The sequence below is a fragment of the Balaenoptera physalus genome (genome assembly GCF_965194825.1).
Source record: "Balaenoptera physalus genome assembly, chromosome: 10".
Classification (NCBI taxonomy): Eukaryota; Metazoa; Chordata; class Mammalia; order Artiodactyla; family Balaenopteridae; genus Balaenoptera; species Balaenoptera physalus.
The window spans coordinates 19,312,760-19,338,439 of record NC_138889.1 but is presented as its reverse complement, the minus strand read 5'-3'; the positions used below and the strand labels follow the sequence as shown (position 1 = coordinate 19,338,439).

The window sequence follows — 25,680 nt, the reverse complement described above, 5'->3', positions numbered from 1 at the left end:
AGGCCCGTACTACAACTCCCGGTAGGCACCGCGGCTATCCTAGCGTAGACTTTTCACGGTGTCCCGTAGTTGGCAAACTGTGCGGAGACGCGTTTTCTCCTTGTTCGTTTTCAAATAGCTTGTCTTTTCCCGCAGGGTTTTCACTAGAAGAAAAATGTTTTTATTTAATAACCAGTCACAACTGAACTTTTCTCAGCTTCAAAATGCTTACCTGTGAAATTTATCTAGCCTGAAGACCCAACGAGCCCATCTTGATCTTTTTTCGTTAAATATTCATTCTCATGGGCCTCAGTGGCCATCACAGTTTATATGAATGGTGCCCTCTGCAGTTGTGCAAGGAAGTGGAATCACCTCATTATAAATAAAAGTATGCTTATAATTGCACTCCTTTTATATTACATAGTATATATGTATATACATATATAACATCTATGAAATATAAGTTTATATTATTTATATTACCTAGGTATAAATAACATTAGTACTGTATGGACTGGAACATGATACTTAGCACTTTCTTTCAGAGATTACAAATCAATTTTATCAAAACTTTAAAAAAAATTGTTTTATTATTTAAATGTGTTACATACATACTATAAGATATATGTATGTATGTATACATATATGCATATAAATGCGTTACATACTAAAAGATTTTCACAATATACTATGTACAGTATTAAAAAAATAAATAGATATAGATACATATATAGAGGTAAAGGTAAAGGAAGTACACCAATTTAACTCTCTTAGTGGTGAATTTATGGTATTTATTCTCTTCTTTTCCCTGTTTTTTCTATTTTTCTACAGTGAACATGTACTGCCTTGATTAAAATGCTTTCTTAAATTTTTTTAAAGGTACATTGTGAAGGTGGACCCCCAAGTAGATGCTGACCCTAAGGTCCTTGTCAATTTTAAGTGCCTGTGGAACAATCTGCTTGTCCTAGTGACGCAGGGGCAGCTTCCTGTGACATGAGCAAAGGGGGTTGAGACGGGAAGCCATAACATCTTGGGAATCGCCTCTCCCTAGAAAACCAACCAAACTTCTGTTTGGTAGACCTGTCAGCCTCTCTTTGAATTCTAGATGCTACTAATAATAAATGCCCAGTGAGAAAGAAGGACCTGCAGATGAAATCCCTGAAAATTTGTATCACATATTTATTGAGCAACTACTGTATGACGGACACTGTGCTAGGCTGGGAATCCAAAATATGTGAGTAAATAATCTCAGGAAAATATGATCATTACTATCTTCGAGGTAGATGAGGGATTGATCCAGATGTGGTAGGGCCTAAATTTTATAGAGTTGCCAGGAGGGGGAGGACTCTTTAAGGAAAAGAATATAAAATAACAAATACAAAATTAAGTGCAGGCCTTGGAAGGGGTCTGTGCAAGGAACAGGCCTGGAAGCTTAATCCACCTCTAAGGAGGTACAAAGGGCAGAGGAAATATTGGGGGAGGAGCACCCAGTCTCTGATTGAATCAGGGAGGTTCCACAGTAATAAGGAATCTGAACTAAGAATGGAAGGAAGTGTCAGGTGGAGGTTCTGTAATCTTCCTCCAGGAAACTAAGCCATGAATACCCACAAACACAACTGCAGAAGCTCTACCTCTCCCTGAGCACTGGATAAGCTAAGAACTATCCCTCAAGTTTCCAGGAAGAGACAGGGGAGAGCCAGACTTAGGAAGGAGAAAAAGGGCATAGGGAATGGAGTGGGATTGCTACACACAGACAGACAATGCATGCAGGCATGAATGAACACTTGAGTAAATAAAAAGAAATTAACAGCTCTTGGATTAGAAGAATTAATATTGTTAAAATGGCCATACTACACAAAGCAATCTACAGATTTAATGAGATCCCTATCCAATTACCCACGAAATTTTTCACAGAACTAGAACAAATAATGCTAAAGTTTATATGGAACCACAAAAGGCCCAGAATTGCCAAAGCAATCCTGAGGAAAAAGAACAAAGCTGGAGGCATAACCCTCCCAGACTTCAGACAATACTACAAAGCTACAGTAATCAAAACAGCATGGTATTGGCACACAAAGAGACATATGGATCAATGGAACAGAATAGAGAGCCCAGAAATAAACCCACTCACCTACGGTCAACTAATCTTTGACAAAGAAGGCAGGAATATACAATGGAGAAAAAAAGTTTCTTCAGCAAGTGGTGTTGGGAAAGCTGGACAGCCACATGTAAATCAATGCAGTTAGAACACTCCCTCATACCATACAAAAAATAAACTCAAAATGGCTTAAATACTTAAATATAAGACATGATGCCATAAAACTCACAGAAGAGAACATAGGCAAAACATTCTCTGACATAAATCATAGCAATATTTTCTTAGGTCAGTCTCCCAAGGCAGTAGAAATAAAAGCAAAAAGAAACAAATGGGACCTAATCAAACTTACAAGTTTTTGCACAGGAAAGTAAACCGTAAACAAAATGAAAAGACAACCTACAGACTCAGAGAAAATATTTGCAAACAATGCAACCAACACGGGCTTAATTTCCAAAGGATACAAACAGCTCATACAACTCAATAACAAGAACAAAAATAACAAGCCAATCAAAAAATGGGCAGAAGACCTAAATAGACATTTCTCCAAAGAAGACATACAGATGGCCAAAAAGCACATCAAAAGATGCTTAGCAACACTAATTATTAGAGAAATGCAAATCAAAACTACAATGAGGTGTCACCTCACACTGGTCAGAATGACCATCATCAAAAAGTCTACAAATAACAAATGCTGGAGAGGATGTGGAGAAAAGGGAACCCTCCTTTACACTGGTGGGAATGTAAATTGGTGCAGCCACTATGGAGAACAGTATGGACGTTCCTTAAAAACCTAAAACTAGAGTTAACGTATGATCCAGCAATCCCACTCCTAGGCATATATCTGGAGAAGACACTAATACGAAAAGATACATGCACCCCAATGTTCACAGCAGCACTATTTACAATAGCCAAGACATAGAAGCAACCTAAATGCCCATTGACAGATGAATGGATAAAGAAGATGTGGTATATATGTATATACACACAGTGGGATAAAAAGCCATAAAAAGGAATGAAATAATGCCTTTTGCAGCAACATGGATGGACCTAGAGATTATCATACTGAGTGAAGGAAGTCAGACAGAGAAAGACAAATATATGATATCACTTATATGTGGAATCTAAAAAAATGTTACAAATGAGCTTATTTACAAGACAGAAACAAACTCACAGACATAGAAAACAAACTCATGGTTACCAAAGGGGAAAGCCATGGAGGGAAAAATTAGGAGTTTGGGTTTAGCGATACAATCTGTGTATAAAATAGATAAACAACAAGGACCTACTGTATAGCACAGGGAACTATATTCAATATCTTGTAATAAACTATAATGGAAAAGAATTAATATATATATTTATATATAGAAATATAGGTAGATAGATAGGTAGATATAAACCTGAATCACTTTGCTGTACACCAGAAACTAACACAACATTGTAAATCAAGTATACTTCAATAAAAATAAATTAAAATTTTTAAAAAGAAATTAACAAATGAATGGGTTCTGTTTTCCCTCACTAATCTGACCTCCTTCATATTTCACGCTTATCGTGGTTTGTATCTCTCCTGACTTACAGATTTTCATAAATCACCAAGAAAGGGCTCTGAAGAAAAGCCAAAGAAACAAGGAGCAATGTCTGAAAGGATTCCTCCTGACCAATCATGTCTCACACACATGTGGCATGCCTGGATTCAGGAAGCAAAGTATCAAACACAAATCTGGATGGATATAGTACAAGCAGACACTTTCCAGAGACGCATAATATTTTGCCATCGTTTTGATTAGAACATGTGGTTGTTATAAAAGCAGCAGAAGGAGCCTACAATTTAAAAGAGCATCCCATGTGCTTCAAGATAGGATTAAGGGAGGGAGGGGGAGTGGTGGATGCAGGTATGGGTGAAAACAGATTGGTATGAGTGGATAATTTCTGAAGCTGGGTGATAGTACATCAGATTTCTTTATACCATTTGCTCTACTTTCGTATGTGTTTGAAATTTTCTATAATAAAACATGAAAGAAAAAAAGGCATTCCAGAAGTTTCTGCTCACCTCCCTCCACCCCTACAAGACTGATAAGTTAATCAGGCTGCTTAGGTGTTGAGACGTCATACAGGTAAAGTCAAGATAACTGCTTTTTTCAGACGCTTCCTCGTTGCTGACTATCCCACGCCCCTTTTGCACATCGTAGTGTACCACAGGGCAATCAGTAGGTTAAAATATGTATAGGAGAATACATCGGTCAACATCTATGTCTTCAATATAATAAATCCCAATTTTCTTCCGTATTTTGCCGTAAAGAGGAGCCCATGCCTGCATGCTGTGTCACCAGTGGGCAGGTGCAGCTCAGGAGGCATCGCTGTTGCAGCGCTGGAGACAAGAATAGGAAATGTCACAGTCCGAACCGCCTGGCTCAGGACTTGGATCTGTTGCTTGCCAGCTGGGGAACCTTGGCAAGTTACCTAACACGTAACTTCTCACAGCGGTGGTGTGAAAATTAAATAAGGATAAAGAATCTAGCCAAAAGTCTGGTATTTAGCCTCACTCAGTAAATGCAAATTATTGCCTTTCCTGTCGGAACCTGCCTCTTGGCAGCAGCAACAAATACGAATGGAAGCTGGTGTGACCACCATCTATTTATAGCTGCTGTCCCAGCAGCAGCAGGGGACTGGGGAGGAAGGGCTTTCCCTCCTGGTATATTCTGGGTCTGGATAGGTTCCTTGGATTCGGGAATTTTTTTCTTCTGCTTACAAAAATACTAAATGATAAATTTGTAAAAATGTATAAAATACATAGACAAGCACAAATAAGAAAATAAGAACTATCCATAAGTCTTCCACTAAAATAACCATGGTTAACATTTTGTGGTATATGATACATACATACATACACACACATAGATACGGATATATGCGCTTTTTGGTGAAAGTGAAACTGCATTCTATATACTCTATATACTGTTTGGTCACTGCTTTTCTCACTTAGCAACGTATCAAAAGCATTTTTCATGTCATTAAAATTTCTTCTACATCAATTTAAAACAGCTGCCTAAATTGTACATAATAATATACAATTATTAACACTAGTTCAATGGATATTTTCATAAATCTTGGTATATATTCACAGTAAATTAAGGTAAGTTCTTGGACGTAGGGTGCTGGGTCAAAGTGTGCAGATATTTAAAAGTGTAAAACATGAAGTCATGTGACCCTCCAGAAAGATTACATCAATGTATATTCCCAGAACATCATTCTCGTCTTCTCGGAACTGGGGAGCGATTTAAGTGTATGAATACACTCATCAGATATGTATTGATGGCTTACTGTCTGGCTTTTTTGCCTCTCATGGGACCCTCCCCCAGGATCCACACCCACATCCAATCTTGGGCACACCCCCTAAACCCAAACTTTGCCAAGTTCCTGGCACCTGCCTCAGCTGCTGCCTAGAAAACTGAAACAGGAACCCCCTCCAAAAGTGAAAGACTTCCACTCAGCTCCCCAAAAGTCCTGCCTGATGATCAGTCGCCAAGCCGCCTGTCCTCCTTTTCTTTCTGCCTTTCTTTTGTGGCGGGAGCAACCATGGCCTGGAGTTTCTGCGGGAAAGCCCAGCTTGGGGGACTGCTCTCTGCTTGGCTGGGTCTGTTCATGTGTCCTGCCCCAATGGAAAACTCTCAATCTGGAGCTGAACGAAATGGAGACCTGGATCAGGGGACTTTGGGGGGTCTGCGTAGATCAGGAGGAAGTTGCCACTGTGTGCAAGGCCTCTGAGTCCTTCTCGTCTCTGCCCCTGGAGCTCCAGGCGTCCCGCATCCTCATGGTAGCCTCCCATGGACTACTGGGGCTTCTGCTCTCTGGCTTTGGGGCCCAATGCTTCCAGTTTCACAGGATCAGATGGGTATTTCAGAGGTGGCTTTGCCTCCTTGGGGGGGACTTTGGAGGCATCAGCTTCAGTCACTCCCCTCTTTCCAGTCTCCTGGGTGGCCTACGCCACAATCCAAGACTTCTGGGATGACAGCGTCCCTGAGATTGTGCCTCGGTGGGAGTTTGGAGATGCCCTCTACCTGGGCTGGGCTGGGCTGCTGGTGTTTTCCCGGCCCTTGGTGGGTTACTCCTCATCTTCTCGGCCTGCCTGGGAAAAAAAGATGTGCCCTGTGTCCAGATGGCTGTCCTTACAGCAGCCCCACCAGCCTGTGCTCCAGCGGAAGAGTCCGATCGCTCGTTCTACCTAATGCCAAGATCTAGGATCCTGTTCATCTAGGACAAGCTTTGCCAAGGAATCTATGGAACAGAGGAATGTCAGGAGAATCCTCTCTCTTCCTTATCCGTCATCACTCTATATTTGCTTGCCTCATTTTAGGGGTGGAAGTCACTGTCTCATTTGTTCAAGAATTTGACTATCTTGGTGATATGGTGATCTTAATTTCAGAATGAAAAATCAAGGCACAGTTTCTAAAAACATGTTTATCTGATTTAGATTTTATTTACATAAAATACTTGTAAGCTCATAACATTAATTATATACTTGATTCTTTTATTACTAGGGAAAACATATTACAAAATAGCATTCAACCTAGAAAACCTAGTCTACTGGATATGAAGATAGAAAAGCTAAAGACATGCCTTTGCAAATGAAAATGAATTATTGGCCTATAATATCACCTCAGGACAGGGACCCTCCTTGGGTTCATTTTCAGTCTCGGGTGCACGATTTGAAAGGGAGCTTCACCATACATCAGTCCTTGTGGCTGTACCCAAGGACTGCCCAATGTGGGCATACACGTGGAGAGAATTATCAGCTCCTCGGAAATGTCTTTTACCGTATGCAAAATCACATTATACATCCCTTAAATTTTAACCCAAATGTCAGCAGACCTACCTAGGCTGTGGCAACCAGTAAAGTCCCTTTCACAACAATGACCCAAGTTCCTTTGCTTCCTGACCGCCTGGCCCAGGTCTTCCTCAGGCATTTCTGCAAGTTCTCAAGGAGGAGCCTCCCATTTGCTCATAAACCTGCTCATCAGCTGAAACTACCCTGCGTGTCCACCCTGATCCTCTCGCTACCATCTGCCTCCCACTGCTTTAATCAGTTGAGAGTCACCACTGACCCCGTCGACAATTCCCACAGGAGAACAACTAAGGGTGATGGTTCCCAGTGTCCCCAGATATGTCCCTTTTCCAAGTTCGGAGGCACCTTTTGCTCGCAGGACTGAGGAGCTCCCTCCCTCCACACGCTGGTCCTGTGCTTTGCCTTGAGGCTGTACTGCCTGTGCTCAGATGCCTCTCCTTCTCAGTTAAATAACATCGGCATAGCCCTGGCATCTTGAAGTAGCCGCCACAGAATACGCACGCACCGACACAAGATTAAACAAGTTTGCCGGCATAGCCCAGACCAGTTCCCTTCTTTTTTTTCCTGAGGAAGTGAGTCTGCTCAGGTGCAACTTCGGCTTCAGCACCTGACTCAGTTACCTTCTCACCCAGAATAGCATCCTCTAGGAGGCACAGTTTCTCCAGAAAGCTCCTTTCCCAGTATGTCCTTTTGTGTATGTCCACTTGACATACACAAATCCAAGTGACTCTTAGGTAAATAAATTTTTGAGTATAAAAGAGCGGTTTGCATCAGATTTGTATTCTGGCCTTCTCTGGTTCCAATGCCCATTTTATCAACTACCCCTTCTTGATTATGTTTCAAGGATCTTTAGGCCAAGTTTCAATCAGGGGTGAAGCTCAACTATCCAAGAGTTATCCTTGGGTCCCATAGGATCTACAAGAAGGACTCATTTTGTTATTCATCCATCTGGCCGCTTATTCACTCTTTGAACAAATATTTATTGAGCACCTACCACGTGCTAGGCATTGTGCTAGCAACCAGGAATAAAACGGTAGGACAAAATGTATCCCTGCCCCTCATATAGGCAATTAGGGGAGACAAATATTAATGGGGAATCACATCAATGCAAATCGTAGTTGTGACAAACTTTACAAATCTGGAAAGGTACATGGTTCTCTAAGATCATGCAATAGGAGCAATTTAACCTAGTCGGGTTAAATGAGCGGGTACCCTAAGGAAATGATAACTGCCTACAAGCTAAAGGATGGATAGCAATTCTAGATAGAGAGAGAAAAAAGTAAAAGACAAGGCTGGTGAAGTAGGAAGGAACAGGATCTTACAGGACCTGTAGGGCCTGTAAGGCCTGTAGAATGTTGTCTCTGTTCTCAGAACCAAGGGAAGCCAAGCATGCGGCCAGGAACAGGAGCTCAGCTGACCGAAACAGTTGCTTGCTCCCCCTTTCCTAACGCCTTGTCCCTGGGCCGTATCCCTACCACACAGTTGCGTAGGGTTTAAGAGATGACAACGCACTTTCACATATCTTGTGTTTTATTTACTGTTATATTGAGGGGTTTTTTTTTTTGAGATTGGGAGAACAGATATTATTTGTTTTGCTAATGGGAAAATGAAGAATTTCGGCAACATGCCCATGGTGAGTAATTAGCTGGCTGAGACTTGAATCCAAGGCTTGGATGCCATGGCAGGCTTTTGTCACCCACCCCATCCTGTTGTTTCATGGGGATGGGTTGCTGAGACAATCCACCAGACCAAAGGAAAAACTAGCACCCAAGCAGAAGAAAAAACCAAAGACCTAAAAGAAAAATCTTGTGCTCTGTGCGTTTGTTGAGGTCTAAACAGGATCTTTGTTGCCAGGTGGCTCACCTGGTCCTGCTGGTGACCTGCAGCCCTCATCCTAATCCCATGTGTGCAGGCGCTGATGGTATTTTTCATCAGCATGTGATTATGGCTTCCTCTGCAAAGAAATGGACACAAACTAAAGATTTATTAAGAAAAAAAATAGCCTGTCTTCCTAACTCTCCTTTATGAAGGACACAAAGGCATTTAAAAAAATTTTTTAAAGGTCTGCATTTTTAAAATATTTACTTATTAATTTATTTTGGCTGCGACGGGTCTTACTTGCGGCACGCAGGATCTTTTAGTTGCAGCATGCAGACTTCTTAGTTTCGGCATGCATGTGGGATCTAGTTCCCGGACCAGGGATCGAACCCGGGCCCACTGCATTGGGAGCTCAGAGTCTTACCCACAGGACCACCAAGGAAGTCCCCAAAGGCATTTTTTAAAACGATAGGAGTGGAGCAGGGACTGTTGACTGATTCCCAAGCAGTCAATAGCATGTCATCCCCTGAAGGAAAGGTGATGCATTCTGGCCAGAATCTACTTTTATAGAAAGAGTCTGAGGAAGAAGATGCTTTTCACCAAAAACTGCCACTGTTTTTATCTACCTGCCTTGTAGGGAAAATAATGAGAAATAAAAATAGAACTAATTAAATCTTAGCTTCAGTTCATACATTTGTGGCAAATTAACATTAAAAACATTTCTTTATTGTGGTTACACATGGAGAGGTGTGTTGTCACATGTATTAGAAACAGAAAGGGACATCAATCAATCGATGTTTCAAGGCAAAAGCTTTTATTATGTGCAAAGCATTGTAAGAAAATAACCCGGGGACTCGCCAAACGTGATGCAGTTAGAATTTGATATGTTCGGTGCTATCTTCTCCACCAGTCTTCCTCTGGGTCTGAACATTTCATCATTAGCAGAGAAGGCATTCCAGAAGGTCCCTATCAAAACATTCATCTGTTACCCTTCTGAGCCTCTGAGACTAGCTCTAAGGGAAAAGTCCCAAGGGTTAGACACATTTTGGGATGGGAGGAAAGTAAGAAATAGTTTTATGGGCTTCTGGACAGGAGATGTGTCTTAGCAGCCAGGGAGGGTTAGGATAATACAAAACTCAGAGTTAGGGAAATGTCTGCAGTCACTGGCCTCTGATATGGAACTGAAAGAAGCTGGGATCACATTCCACTCTACTAACTGATGGATTTCTTTTTTTAAGCCAGTTGTTCTTGCTACCTTGTCCACATTTATAGTATGTGTACAGACTGTTTTGTTGTTGCCCAGAATTTTTGTTTTTTTTTTGAATTTTGGTAGGAACTTTATAAATTTATTTATTTTTTTGCTGTGTTGGGTCTTCGTTTCTGTGCAAGGGCTTTCTCTAGTTGCGGCGAGTGGGGGCCACTCTTCATCGCAGTGCGCGGGCCTCTCACTATCGCAGCCTCTGTTGTTGCGGAGCACAGGCTCCAGATGCGCAGGCTCAGTAGTTGTGGCTCACGGGCCCAGTTGCTCCGCGGCATGTGGGATCTTCCCAGCCAGGGCTTGAAACCGTGTCCCCTGCATTGGCAGGCAGATTATCAACCACTGCGCCACCAGGGAAGCCCCAGAATTTTGAATAGTGCCTCAAAGCCAAATCCCGTGGGTGATACATGCCCTGGATTCTAAAGACAGGGGCTCACCACACTGCTGCTAAGAAGTCACCAAACTGGTGGTCAGCCTTCACACCCAACAGCTACATAAGAGAAACACCCAGACTCATTAGGGAGGCTTCCTGGAAGGGAATTCGTAACAGTTGGGAGCACGGTGATGTCTCTACCCTTCCCTGTGCGGAGTGGGGTGGAGATGGACCTCAGAAGCACCACTCACGGATGGAGCTGTTCCCAGCAGGGAAGACGGGTATCTGAAACACACCCACCTCACCCGTGCCGAGCTGCAGAAACTCCTGGGCTATGGAGGCACAGACGAGGGTGCCTGACCACCACCGGAGCAGCCTGAGGCAGGGGGCTGGCTCAAGTGGGGCAGAGTGGCAGCACCTGCCCTTCTGCCTTTTACTGGGGCAAGGATGGTAAGCCTTCTGTAGCCCAGATGGGTGCTGGGGCAGGCAGTCTGGGTGACACTGTCCCAGAGATCTGCTGGACGGTGTGAGGGACTCGAGCAGGCGCTGAGAGGGACTGGAAGAGGCCAGCCAGGAAGTCCAAAAGCCATATCAGGGAATGATCTGGAAGTTTTCTACAGAGCTCTCAGAAGAACCCATAAAATACCCCACCCAAGAGCTAGTAATTGGATTCTTGCCATAACAAAGAATAAGAGTGTATTAGAAACAAAACTATTTCTTTAAAAAGTAAACAATGTCCTTTGCCTTCTTCTGCTGTAAACTCTCCTCCCCCAGGCTCTAGGGCTGCCGGAAGCTGGGGGTTAGGAAGGGAACGGAGCAGGGGAGTAGAAAAATGTCCTACAGCTCTTTCCTTACTGTTAGTCCCTGAACTTCAGGCTGAGGCCTGGACTAACATGAGGGGAGAAGCACTGAAGCAAATGCATGAGAGTGAACTTTTGATCTAGACTGGTCCAGACGCTGTAATACATGAAAATTATTCTTCTCATACTCAAACGTGACAATAAAGTTCTCAGGGAAAGGACAGCCAAAGGATCATACTGGAAGGTAGCCATGGAAACAAAAAGAAAGCTATTGACTCATTGTTCCCTATCAAGATTAGGCCATTCGATAAAATGATTAAAGAAAAAAATATACCCGAAGCAAGAAAAGAATCCGATAGGAGATACTGTAATTTTTCTATCCAGCATAGGCCTGGATCCCTTCAGCATCTCTCTTCCAGTCAGACTGGCTAATATGAGCACATCCGCTTGCCAGAGACCTATAGCACCCTGGATGTCTACATTACGTCCCAGTTATTTAGAATCAACCTGTGAGCCCTACATAGGCCAAGGAGAAGCCTTAAAGACCTTGCCCCACAATACATTTCCACACGAGACCTGCAGCTATCAATACTTTACACCAAGTCATTGCTGCATCTATTGTTTCTTTTAACCCTTAGAACATAACTGCAAGGTTAAGGATTTTTTTGTTTTATAGACCAGGAAAATAGGTTTAGCCAGTATTTGAACTCAGTTGTTAGATAACAATGCCAATATTCTTTCCATGAACTACATCTTCGTGAGACACATTGATTCAGCAGTGATGTATAAATCAGGAAAGCTGTAAAACTGTTCAACTCATGAATGAGATCTGGCTATTCCCTAAGTAGAGATGGTCAAGATGACTTAGTGAACGATGATGCTACTTCCAGGTCATCATTGGGGGTTCTATCCTTACTGTTAAAATCTAAATGCTAATTTGGGAAGACCATCTTTGGCATGAGTGATACCTCTAGCCCACCGTTAGGGCTCTAGATAGAAAACTGGTCATACCTCCGTGAACATGATTAATACCAGGACCGGCAGCACACATTTAAGTTTCAAAACTCACTCTTGGCAATCCCTGAGTACTTATGTAGCAGCTTATCAATTCCAAGTGACCTAAATTCTTTTTTTTTTTTTAATTTATTTTGTCTTTGTCTGCGCTGGGTCTTCGCTGCTGTGCGCGGGCTTTCTCTAGTTGTGTCGAGTGGGGGCTACTCTTCATTGCCCAAGTCACCTAAATTCTTTAGAAGGCTTCTGTCCCCTTCTCCTACTCAAAGTTAATATTCCTGCTTCATCGCTTATTATCACAATTTCCTGTCTTCCTCATAGCAGGAACAATCCAGGCTTATCTTATCTGGGAAGGGAAGAGACCAGGTCTCTACCTTATAAGACCCATTCACTTGTCTGTAAATGGCCAATCAGTTACACACAACAAGGAGGTTGCGGGATCAGGTAACTAGCCAACAGCCTATTGGGCAATGCAGCAAACAAGAGGGCTGAAAGGAGGAGGACATGAAAGTGCCCTGAAAATCTCTTAAGGCAGTTCCACTCTGATTTGTAGTAGATTACAATGTCAGTTTAGTGTTTAATAGCCTAAGAGAATGTGGATAATTTTTTTAAAGGTTCAGGGAAAAGCAATGTAATGACTGAACAGCTGAGAAGTTGAGCCTGTGAGCGAACTTTAAGGAACTGATGTGTTTACGGTAATTAAAAGAAAGGTTAATTACACAGAAAAAAATATATTTTTCTATATCTCCATCAAAGTTGAGTTTTACAACATGAGGAATACACCAAAGTTATAATATATTAATTCAGAAAGCATAAAAGCCTGTAAACTATCATTGCAGAAGATTCTACAGACTTTATGAAACCACAGAACTCAGTGTGTTGAGGACAATGTAAAAGCCACCTTACTAGTAGGCATGGAAGTTCTATGAAGAAATAGTTCTCAGCTGTGACTGTATGTTTATCAGAATCACCTGTGATGCTTTCCAAGCATAAAAGCATCTGGGGTCCAGTGGAAGTCTAATTAGTCCATATCTGCAGGATTGAGGTCTTGGCAACCAGGAATTTTAAAGTGACAGCTGATCCTGGATTGGTGACCAGGGTTAGGAATCACTGCTGAAGAGCTCTGAATTAAAAAGGCAGAAAAGGGAATTCCCTGGAAGTCCAGTGGTTACACTCTGCGCTTCCACTACAGGGGGCACGGGTTCGATCCCTGGTTGGGGAACTAAGATCCCACAAGCCTCATGGCATGGCCAAAAATAAATAAATAAAAAGGCAGGAAAAAACTTACAAAAGAGAAAAACAAATAAAAACAAAATAAAGTTGTTTGAAAAGACCAATAAACCTCTGGAAATACTAACCAAAAAGAAAAGAAGATACGTGTCACCCAGTATCAGTAATGAAAAGGGGGACATCACTAAGATCCTGGAGCCATTAAACACACACACACGCACACACACACACACGAGGCGTTATTATAAACTTTTTGCCAAGTAAATTTTAAATTTTAGACGAAACGGACATATTTCTCTTTTTTTTGGACAAATTTCTAATAATTTTCCAAAACTGACACAAGACGTAACCAAAAAAAGTCTGAAAACCCTAAATGTATAAAAGAAGCTGAATCTATAATTAAAAGCATCTTTTCAAAACACACAAAAAACAACTCTGGGATCAGATGGCTTCAACAATGAATTCTGCCAGACATTAAGGAAGAAATAATCCTATCTTATACAAACTCTTTCAGAGCATAGAAAATGAGAGAACATCCCAACTCATGCAATAAGGCCAGAATAATCTACACCAAAACTTTGATAAGAACATTACAGGAAAAGAAAATTAAAGGCCAATCTCTCTCATGAATATACATGCAAAAGTCCTAAATAGAATATGAAAAAATTCCATATGCATATAAAAAATATATCACGATCAAATTCAGTTTCTTCTGGCAACATGGTTGGTTTAAAATTAATAAATGTAATTCACACATGAACAGAGTAAAGGAAAAGACCCATGTAATCATTTCAGTAGATAAAGAAAAAGCATTTGATAAATTTCAACACCCATTCATAATTTTAAAAAACTCAAACTCGGAATAAAAGGAATCTTTCTTTATCTAATAAATGGAATTTATAAAAAGCCTACAGTATGGTGAAATACTGAAAACTTTCCCCCTTATAATGGGGGGGGGGGGATAATGACACCCACTATCACCACTTCTATTCAGCATTGTACCAGAGGTCCAAGTGTGACCAGGCAAGAAAAAGAAATGTTGTAAGGACTTGAAATAAAAGTCATCATTCACAGATAACATAGTGTAGAGAGAAGATCTAAAAAAAAACTGATAAACTATTGGAATTAATAAGTAATTCTTACAGGCTTGATATAAAAACATCCATTTGTTTCTAGATGTCAGCAACAAACAATTAAAAATGGAATTTTAAAAAATCACAGCATTTACAATAGGTTGAAAAACATCAAAGATCCAGAAATAAATCTTATGAAAGAGGTGGAAGACCTTTATACAGAAACTGAGAAAAACCTAAATAAAAATTATATACAATGTTCATAGATCAGATGTCAATTCTCTTCAAATTATCTATAGTCACTGTAAACCACATCAAAATCCCTGGAGATTTGTGTATGCATGTGTGAAATTGACAAACTGATTCTAAAGTTTATATGGAAATATAAAAAAATCAAGAATAGCCAAGATGATATTGAAGATGTCCAAAACTGGACAATTTATTGTACCAGAAATCAAGACTTATAAAGCTACACTAATTAGGACAATGTGATATTGGACAAGCAGACAAACAGGCCAATAGAACAGACAAAAGAGCCCAGAAGCAGAACCCTACATAGACACCTTATGACAAAGGCATAGCACTGGGAAACACAAAATGTTTTCAATAAATGGTGAGGGTCAGTCCACTAAATGTGAAGGGTAAAACAGTGAAACTTCTGGAAGATAACACAGAATACCTTTATGACCTTGGAAATAATTTCCTCAATAGGGCACAGTAGCACTAACCATGAAGGAAAAGACTGATAAACTAGACAACCTTAACATTAAAAACTTGTTTTCACCCAAAGACATCAAATGAAAAGCCAGAGTGGGAGAAGATATAGGCAATGCATATAACCAAAAAAGTTTCCATAACTGGAGTATATTTTCAAAAAACTCCTATAAATCACTAAGGAAAAGAAAAAAAAAAGTGAGCAAAAGACTTAAATACGTATTTCAAAAAAAGAGAATAGCCAAAGGCCAATAAGTATATTAAGAGATGCTGGACATCCTTAGGACACAGATGTGGACAAAAGACTGTTGCCTGCCATCCCAGGAAAAAAACGAATGTTGCCCACCATCAAGCCATCAGCCACTGCAGCCAGCCCTGATGGTGCACCCTGAGGGGAATTCAGGACAGAGAAAAACAGGATACTGGCCCTAGATAGTTAAGATGCATATCTAAGGAATAATTTCAATGAGGCTCGCATCTTCTCATAGGTAGAAAAGCACTAAAATCATTAACTTGAAATGTCTGGTGTTTTTGTGATTAGTAGTAGTCTTTCAATGTTCAACTACATGTTTTTCCGTCCCTTACCTCTTTGGAACAGTTCCTCAGAGCTATCTGAGAGGATGCCTCCAGGGCCACAGTCCTCAGTAAGGTCCCTAAATAAAACATAACTTGCAACTTGTAGGTTGTGTATTTTTCTTCAGCTGACACAGGGAAGTGCAAATCAAAATGAGATCATCACACGTCTACCAGAATGGCTATATTAAAAATACTGACAAAATCAAATCCTGACAAGGATATGGGGCAACCGGAACTCTTGTAAACTGCTGGTAGGAGTTTAAATTGGTATAACTGCTTTGGAAAACTGTTTGGTAGAACCTAATAAAGATACATCTACCTATTCCTATGACCCATATATTCTAATGATCCAGTAATTCCACTCAGAATTACATACCAACAGAAACACACTCTTGGGTGCATCAAAAGACACGTGCGTGAACGTTCCTGGTAGCATTATGGGTAGCAGCCAAAAACTGGAAACACTCAAACGACAATAGCATAATAAATTATAAGATACATTCATTCAATTAAATATAATAAACTGAGCAAGGAAAATGAGTAAACTACAGCTGCAGTTAATTCTCCCTTCTATCCTATCCCTGCTACATCCCAGCCCTTCATTCAATCCTTGCCTCTTCTTCATTATTTAAATTGTTCTATGTATCCACTTCACACCTCTTTCTTGAAATGGGTAGGGTAACAATGAGTTTATATGCTCCACAGTTCTTGAAAGAGCTAATTAACAAATCCAGATGGAAAAGGATTGCAATTCCAGTTAACCAGGGAAAGGCTAAACCCAGGCTCCAGGGAATTTATGCTGAGGTCAAGTACCCTGCCCAAACTCTTGAAATCATTTCTGGTGAAGGGTCACACTGGTTCTTTCTCCCACCCCACCCCCAACATCCCTTCCCCTCATCCTTCTTTTTCACAACCCTTTAAATAAGTAAAGCCATTCTTAGCTTGAGGCAGTTTGCTGACCCTGAAAGAAACTAAGCTGTACCTAAGGCAGCCCCTGTACCCACCATGGTGGTCTGAGTGGATCCACCACTACAGATGTCCAGCTGTTCCTTTCTTCACCAACTGCAGATTCTCAAAAGCTCATCAGGAAATAACTAATGTGGAAAGGTACAAAGCAAAAGATTTTACAAGACTTCCAAGGGCAGTCAAGCAGTTGTTAATAGCACAGGCTATGAAGTGAGACACACCAAGCGTTAGTGTCCTGGCTCCAGTACTTAGGACACCTATGACCTTGGGCAAACCACAGTCCCCATTTTCATCCCAGAGTTGTTATATAACTGTGCACAGTAATCAGTAATGACAGGTATTAAAAGCAGAAGGCAAATGGTGCTACTACTTAGAATTTTAAATAGTAAAAGGTAAATCAATGGGTAAGAAAATTGATCAATTTCCCATGAAACAGATCTTTGCAGTGAGCTTTAAAACACAAAAGCACCTCTGAATATCTGTAAAAGATGGCCTAACCATTAATTTAACCAAAATATAAGAATTGGTTTTCAAGAAAATAATTTTTTTGCCTTCTAAATCAGAAAAATTACAAAGTGGATACACTTACATGCAATGCAACTAGCAAATGAGATGAAAAGAGATTAGTCACCACTAGGTGCTGCTCAAGAAGTGACCACAAAAAGGTCATGAAGAACCTAGTGGCAAGATGGGAATAAAGACACAGACCTACCGGAGAATGGACTTGAGGATATGGGGAGGGGGAGGGGTGAGATGTGACAGGGTGAGAGAGTGGCATGGACACATATACACTACCAAACGTAAAATAGATAGCTAGTGGGAAGCAGCCGCATAGCACAGGGAGATCAGCTTGGTGCTTTGTGACCACCTAAAGGGGTGGGATAGGGAGGGTGGGAGGGAGGGAGATGCAAGAGGGAAGAGATATGGGAACATATGTATATGTATAACTGATTCACTTTGTTATAAAGCAGAAACTAACACACCATTGTAAAGCAATTATACTCCAATAAAGATGTTTAAAAAAAAAAAAAAAAAAAGAAGTGACCACTGCCTTTCATCCCCATCAAGCTTCTCAACGCTCTAATCTGCCCTTTTCTTTTCAAGAAGAAAAACTGAAACATGAGAAATGCTTATTGAGTCCATCCATTTCCAAAATAGAAAATATATATTTAAATAAAGGCCATACTGCATACCAAAGGTAAAACAAATACTTTTATTGCACATTTATAAAATCTGCATTGTTGGAGTTAAGTGTTTTTCCCTCCCACGATTCCCTCATTAATCTTAAAATTTGGATACCCAATTTGGAGCCTTTTAAAAATGATCAACAGGGGATATTTCTCTCTCTACATATACATATATATATAGATTTTTCTTTTCTTTTTACAAACCCACATCCCTTATTTTTTAAAAGCAAAAAAGGGGAGGGGCATCAAAATGTTCTTCTGGGCCAGCAGCAGCCTTAGACATGGGTTTTGACAATTTTCAGACACTAGAAAATTTTACCTAAATGGTTAACTATGAAAACATGATCTTTAGTCAAGTTTCACAATGCTGTTACTCCGTCTGAAGTCCTTAATGCTTTCCTTTCTTTCACTCAGGGCTGAGTATGAGGTTTTCTGGTTTATTTAAAAATATAAAATAAAAGAGAGAGAAGAAAGAAAGGAGAGGCAGCTTTCTTTTGACTTTTGAACATCTTACTGCCACATGCATGACCTTATGTTCTACCCACGTGTGAAAGGGTAGTGGTTCATCAACAACCTATTTTGTCATCTCCTGTCAAGAGCCAGGCAAGGTGTATACTTCTCTCTCTTGAAGTTAAGAATTTTTTAATGTCATCTGTATTTGATAAAATAACTAGTAGCTGTTCATATGGTTCAGGTCCTGATGAATCACCCTTCTACTCTGCTGTCAAAAATACTTATGCCTGAAGGATAATTTTAAAAGTGTCAAGAGGCTTAGAAAAGCCCAAGCACGCTTGTAGGTACAAGAGGCATTTCAGGTCTTCTGCCATAAATCAATACCTTAATACACTGGTTCCTGCCTTTTTTAGTGAAATCGCTTTTATGATTCTGTACCTAAAAAGTGCAACTTTATTTTCAATCCTTCTTTACATACACAGCATGGTTGGGGTCTGGATCTGAATCTTACTTTTCCACCTAATCCCTTTCCCAAGGTAAACACTGTGACAACAGACTTCTGTGCAACAGACAGTCAATCAAAGACCAGGATGGGACTTGAACACGTGGGAGCTTATTTCACTGTCACAGTTGACACTCCTTGAATTGACTCCATGACAGCTGCAAACCTGCTACAAAGGTCATAGGGCGAATTGGGTCGAATAGTTGGAGGCTCCTTTAAGACAATGATTTCTGCAGAAGGATCTAGAAGTCTGGGTAGAAACTCCCCTAAGCACAGCTGCAGATTTTCTGTGGAGGAAAAATGGATGGTTACTATACAGCTAAATAAATCTCTGAGTAAAAACTAATAAGTCTGCAACGATAGGAGAAGGTCTTTCATATAGCCATCACCCAGCCTGAAAGGTTAAAGCACCGTTCTGGCCAGCTAATGACAAATGATGATTCCTTCAGGTAGCAAAGACCGGTAGCAAAGACCTATTTGCCAAATATACCAAAGTTTTAGGTCACTGTTTTAAGCCATGTGACGTGTGGCAGAATAACACTATATATTCACTTCATTATGACTTCACATGTCTTCCAATCAATCATCCTTTAAAATTTGAGAAAGTACCAGAAATATAATGTACCGTAAATATACTATCGCCATAAATATAATGCTGCTCTTTTCTTTCAAGTAATTAAAATATACCAGTGTGTACATGGCATTACGTAAAGCTATATATCACACATGGTCTAAATAAAAACTGAAGACATTAAAACAAAATTCATAGCTACTAATTATTATAGAATTTTTCAATAAATATTATAAACTTGAACGCTTTAACAAGTCAGTAGAATATCTCTACATCAGGGAGAAACTAACAAAGAGGATTCGTATTAGGATACCTAGCACCTTTCTAAATCTATCAAACTCACCGAAAAATACCTAGTTTTAGGCTCCCTCTCCAAAATGCTTTTGGACATGCACAGACGTTCCATTTACTAATTTGTTAACCTTGAAGGCATCATAGTTAATAATATGTTTATGTCTTGCAACTTCAAGTCACAGGAAAATTTAATTACGGCACCAACAGGCAATCAAGCTGCATAAACAGATTTTTATTTTTAAACTATAAAATTAAAGTTCAGGTTTCGGCAGATGAAAAAGTAACAGCAGTCTGACATCCCTGGAGAGCAGTGATTTATTTCAAACAGAGCTGGCTGGCTGGCTGCGGAGGTGATTCAGCAGCCACAGAGGAGGTAAGGGGAGGCCAAGAAGGACAGCGGTTCAGGCTCCCACTCCTTGTTTCAACAGAGTAGGTGTACTTTTGACTCATTTACATTCTAGGGGATTCCAGTCCCTTAAAATGGTTTGACAACCGGTACTACAGACTGAGTCCACTGCAGTTTCTAGAATTCTCAAGGGCCTTAGAAATTACTGGAAGCGGCAACAACATCACACCTGCAATATCTTGCCCAAGGTAAGAGCACCAGTGGTTTCTCATGATCTCAATGGCATCCAAGTCATCCTTGGAGATGTCGTTATTAATGATAAGGTGAATGCAGGGAATGATCAACTCATTCATCACATTAATACCCTCTGTTACAGAGTGCTCATCATTTGTTTCAAAGAGAGAAGCCGCTTTGGCATTCAGCTCCTACAGATAAAAAACAGAGTGAAAAAAAAAAAAAAAAAAGTCGGAAAGAGAAGATAAATATCTATTTTGGAAGAGCCTAAACAAGTACTTCCCAAACTTCACTGTACACTGGAATTGCCTGGGGATCTTTAAAAACTACTGATGCCCCAACCCAAGCAAGCTTACTGATTGGTATTTGGGTGACCTGGGCACTGGGAATTTTTTTTTTAATGCTCCCAAGGTGATCCGAATGCAGCAAAGTCTCTGACCCAGTGGCCTAAACTTACAAGTCAAGGTCATATTTAACACCCGCTTCTATCAAAAGGCCTATTCAATGGTTCTCAATCTTCACTGAACATCAAAATCACCTGCAGAAGGCAAGCTGGTGCCCAGGCCCCTCCCCAGGAGACTGGTTTAACTGGCTGGGGAGATGCCTGGGTCCCAACCATGTGAGAGCTCCTTAGGCGATTCTGACGCACACGGTGGGGTTGAGAGCCAGAGGTGGAAAGAATCTAAATCCCTAGTACTGTCTCCCTGTGGCAGCTGAGTGGGACATTCAAAATGTAATCTGTATTTGGTGATTTAAAAAATAAAAGCATGTCTTTACTAAAATTTAGGTCCATCAAATCTACAAGGCCCTTTTTTCAGCTTCAAGGTACCCTGCCATACCTATAACTGATGCAGGAACCTAAGCCTAATCAGAAAATGAAGCTTCTGAGATAAATACATGTCATGACTTAACCTCCTCCACTTGGTATTAACAGAAGCAGTGGGAGAAATGCTGGCCTGACTCCTCCCGTGAAGGGTGATCCTGCCGGGTGTCAGAGAGGCTAAAGGCAAGCACATGGGTCTGGGAAAGCCGCCTCTGTAGTTTCTGAAGGACAAGCACCTGCAGGAACCCCTGGGGAGGCAGAGGGGATATGGGTCTCCTCCCCACGTGGCGGCCAAATGCAAAATAGGTCAGGACAGATCTCCAGTGGTGTATGACGAGGATATTAACAGAACGGCAGGACCAATCCTGATGGTTCATACCTTTTTAAAAAAAACTGGAATCTCTTTAGAAGTCACTAAAACTCTCATCTACTAGCTTAGCAGGGAACACAGGAAAAACACACATTTCTTACATGTTTACTCCGGGCCAGACTCCGAGAAAACAGCTGAATAAGAAGAGGATCTGTGCTCAAGATCTCACCATCTAGTAGACAGGCCATGTGATAAAAGCTATAATGCAGTACACATAAAGGGCACCAAAATGGGGATAAGTGATTCTCACCTAACTTCTAACAGGGGTGGAAGAAGAATGACATTCACTGAAGTAACTTAAAATAATTTGTTCCAATGTAAAACTACTCTTCCGAGTTTGGAAAAATCTAAAACCTGTTGGAGATTTTTTAAAGTTGTATTTCTTCACGGCTTCAAGGAGCAGAGGTAAACACAATAAAATAATAAAAAAGTCGTAAGGCTTTACAATCAGTACAAACCAGAAGGCATTTTCTTCGGTATAAGGCGATCACCGACTCTTTCACGCCCCGCCGTGGCCCCTTCATCAGCAGAGCGGCATTGCTCTGGTAGGCGTACACCAGGTAGGAAAGCGCCTCTTGGTACCTTAGAAAGTGGGAGATAAAAAACAGCTCAGTGCTCCTTCCCCACATCCAGGGCTTAGTCCCCACCGTTCCCTAACACAAGAATGCAACTGGCTGAAATGATGGAAAAGTCTTAACGATGGAGGCAGCATGGAGCACCGGGAAAAGCCTGAGGGCCAAAGACCACAGCCAGTCTCAGCTCCTCTGCAAACTGGCCGAGAAACCCAAGGCAAATCATGGAACTTCCCCGGGCTTCTGTTTCTCCCAACTCTAAGACAAAGAAGTGGACGAGAGGCTCACTAAGGTCCACGCCAACTCTTAAAATTCATTTTCTGAGTTCATTTTCATTTATCACAAAGAAAACCTGGTCATTATATCTCTCAACTAAGAAATCTATCATTATGTAAAGGATGAAAAAACATGTGTGATGTTCAGAGCAAAAGTGAAGTGAAACACTGGAAAAAGGGAGAGGCACAGGGTGCATGTGAGAAGCGGGGGTGAAGGGGCTGCGGTCTTCCGAATTCCTGGTAGGCATCAATAAATAAGTGTCCTGACCAGTAATCTCAGTGACATAAGAGGCCAACTTACTTTCCTTTCTGATAGAGCTCCAGGCCTGTCAGGAGATACACAGACACCTTTCGAAACAAACTGTAATCTTCATGCCACTTCTGAAAAGGAATGACAGCCATTCACGATTAGGACCACCACTACTTCTACCCTTTCCACCACAGCAAACTTCAAACTCAGTACAAATACTCATTGAGCACATATGGCCAGGCACAAAAACAGGAGACACAAAAGCTTTCAGATAATAAAGTATTCGACATTTAGAATTAACGTCTACCGCTGACCTTAATTTTCCATGTCTTGTTCCTTCCACCAAGGAACAGAAATACTCATTTCATATGACCTTTAGAATTTAGGATCTTAATTTCCAACACCCATGTCAAAGTCATTCAGCTCTGGTCTAAATGAACGGCCTCCCGAGTTCCGACGAAACCATCCAGACGATGGAAGACGGAGGGACACGGCCATCCCAACCTCACAGAACAACACTAAGCTCAGTGGGGGTGGTGACATACCTTAGGTGGCACAGGACAGTGTCTTTCCTACAACACGATGCCTTTTTTGAAAATCTGTAGTCATGCATGCATTTTAATGTGTAAAAATCTAATTTCCGATATAGAAATGTTAGAGAACTAAATTATTTAAAGCAAACCAAAGCCATGAATTCAAGAATTTTATTGCCCAGAACAGAGCTAAAGTGGGTATTTAAGAGAAATGAAGTGCTGATTCAGGCTAACAGAACAATGTAATAAAGAAACTGGCCATTCTAAGGGTAAGAAAAGATCATTCATTCATTCTCACCCAGCTTTTTTTGGGGGGTGGGAGGCAGGTGGTCAGTCTGTGATAATATAAAATTGTTGGTTTGGCCTTAATGTGTTTGCTTTGTAGATGTAAAGAGAAGATCTCACCTTGTACTCCTCCATATTCATGTCATCTGGACCAATCTCCTTCAATTTCGCTTGAGCCACCTTCATAATACTGATTGACCTGTGAACAAAGTTCAGAAAGCAATGAAAGTTCCCCCTTCAGAGGAGTTAGGCAAGCCAGACCCAGAAGGAAGGGTGGTTCACCGAAGTAGCCCCTCCTCACCTTTCATCATAGCTAAGATTTTTGTCTGCAAATTGTTCCAGAAGGGTCCGCTCTACTACCCTTTTAGGCGCTTCATTCTGGAAGAAGTAGACAAGCACATGCTGAAGTCGAGGATCACTGTGAGAGGTGGGGGTCTCCTTGGCGAGCTGATAGAGCCTGGAGTACTCTTCATGGAATGCCTGTTGAAGACAGAACAGGTGGTTAGAAAAGCGCACCCCGTGACCTTCTACACACAGAAACTGACACCTAAGCGCTACAGAGGTTTTCATCAGTCTAAGAAGACTTCTGAGAAGTTCTTCTTACTGAGACATGACAGAGGCAACTATGGAATCTGAAAGTTTCTTTCATTTCATAAGGATAAAACTCCTCTGGCACCAAAGACATACTGTACTCACAAGAAACTCATCTTCCTCATAAAGTTCTCAGAAAAACAAATATTTAGTTTTAATTGTTTCAGGCATATCCTTGAGTACCAAGGACCTGAAATTTAAAAATCCACATGAATGCAATTTCTTCAAGTACCTTAAATTTTATTCAAGTACCTTAAAAAGCATGGCCTTCATTCTTATATTATGGCCCCCAAATTACAAAGGTAAGGTCCCATTCACAGCTTGATGAACAGACGGCTCCTAAGAACAGCAACAAGCCCTCCAGGCCAGGTGTAACAGAGAACACCAAAGCCGTGTCAGCGCCAAGAGAGGAGAAGCCATCAGTGCTGTGAGGTGGCTGGGTCGTTAGTCGGGCAGGAAAGGAAGTTCTATGTTTTACTTCGATGAAAACCTTTTAATCCCATGTTTTAGCATCTAAGGAAATTACTGCCCCGTGTTATGATACCTGTGGTAAAAGGACGAGAATTCAAAAAACAGAGATACCTTAATAAGCCCTGCTTCAGACCCATCTCGGTCAAAGGTCTGACGGGCTTTAGCTATGGCCAGGATGACCCCTTGCATGGCAGGGCTCAGCATCACCTACCGCAGGAGGGCACAAAACAGAGAGAAAAAGGAGAGGAGAAAGGTTCAAAAGAAGACTGTATGAAAGAAAGGTGAACAGACGGCTGCAGGGAAGCATGGCAGCGTGCTCCGTGGCTGGAACCCACGGCGAGGCAAGGCTCACACACCGGGTCCTACACACATTCACAGCCCTGGCCCTCTGCACAATGTCAAGACTTTGCCCAAGACAAGCTATTCCTACATATTCTCTCTGATTTAGCCAATGAATAAAGATGTATGTCTAAAAATACCTGCGATGTGGCACTGCTACAGAATCGAGTTAAATTACAACTCTCAGAGGGGAAGTGTCTGAGGCGAGAGTTCCAACTGAGTTCTATAATTTGGGTGTATATCCTGAATACACCAGTATTTTAGAGTTTTACTAGGATGAAGAGCACATTTTAAACAGTCTGGAAACTAGGGGATACACAAATAACACTTTACAAAGTGAAACTCTTACAATGATTAAAAAAATACCCCACAGGAAAAAACAGAAACCTGAGGAGGCAGGATGCCTGACAGTTAGTGTGTGGTGACAACTGTACAGGCGGCAGACAATGAACAACCTGGGATTCTACAGCTTCTCCCTAAAGCTTCAGAATTAAAAACACCTTCAAGTCACATCTGTTTTTTTGCTCACTAGACAACTGAAAACTTTATATTTGGAGGAGACACAATGGACTAATATTACCAAAGACAAAGACTCCTAAAGGCAATTTCTTTGCTCATAATACCAAACAAAAAAACTAAATTCTGCCTTTCTGAGCCATCTGGACTCTGCAGCGGCCCTCGTAAGGACAGGTCTGGGTAGATATATACTGGCAGCAGTGTACAGTGGTAACTGAGATAGGCCCTCTTGCCCATTATTTGCGTCAATGAGAAAATAGTAACTATTGCCAAACACCTTACACAACTATATTCAGTCACGTGAGAAGGAAATACAAGACTGACAACAG

General features: G+C 41.1%; 2 protein-coding genes across 13 annotated transcripts in view; one reads left to right on the top strand and one right to left on the bottom strand.

The window, feature by feature from the left end:
- The first annotated feature begins 38 nt into the window (after positions 1-38).
- On the top strand, positions 39-11,763 carry CLDN25 (claudin 25). Its single transcript, XM_082411180.1, is given in 4 exon segments — positions 39-5,694; positions 5,696-5,993; positions 5,995-6,138; positions 6,141-11,763. Coding segments are annotated over 4 exon segments (675 nt in total). The 5' UTR covers positions 39-5,653; the 3' UTR covers positions 6,333-11,763.
- A 6,170-nt stretch (positions 11,764-17,933) lies between these two features.
- USP28 (ubiquitin specific peptidase 28) overlaps positions 17,934-25,680 on the bottom strand; it is a 56,510-nt gene continuing 48,763 nt past the window's right edge. For 10 of the 12 annotated variants that reach the window (XM_082411051.1, XM_082411052.1, XM_082411054.1 and 7 more), the window contains 7 exons: positions 24,608-24,703; positions 23,736-23,914; positions 23,555-23,633; positions 22,668-22,747; positions 21,978-22,101; positions 20,322-20,517; positions 17,934-19,168 (listed from right to left, as the gene is read on the bottom strand). In XM_082411051.1, the coding sequence (XP_082267177.1) occupies positions 18,993-19,168; positions 20,322-20,517; positions 21,978-22,101; positions 22,668-22,747; positions 23,555-23,633; positions 23,736-23,914; positions 24,608-24,703 (930 nt within the window). In that variant the 3' untranslated portion in view covers positions 17,934-18,992. The remainder of the gene's footprint in view (positions 19,169-20,321; positions 20,518-21,977; positions 22,102-22,667; positions 22,748-23,554; positions 23,634-23,735; positions 23,915-24,607; positions 24,704-25,680) is intronic. The other 2 variants (XM_082411058.1, XM_082411048.1) reach the window with 1 other exon arrangement.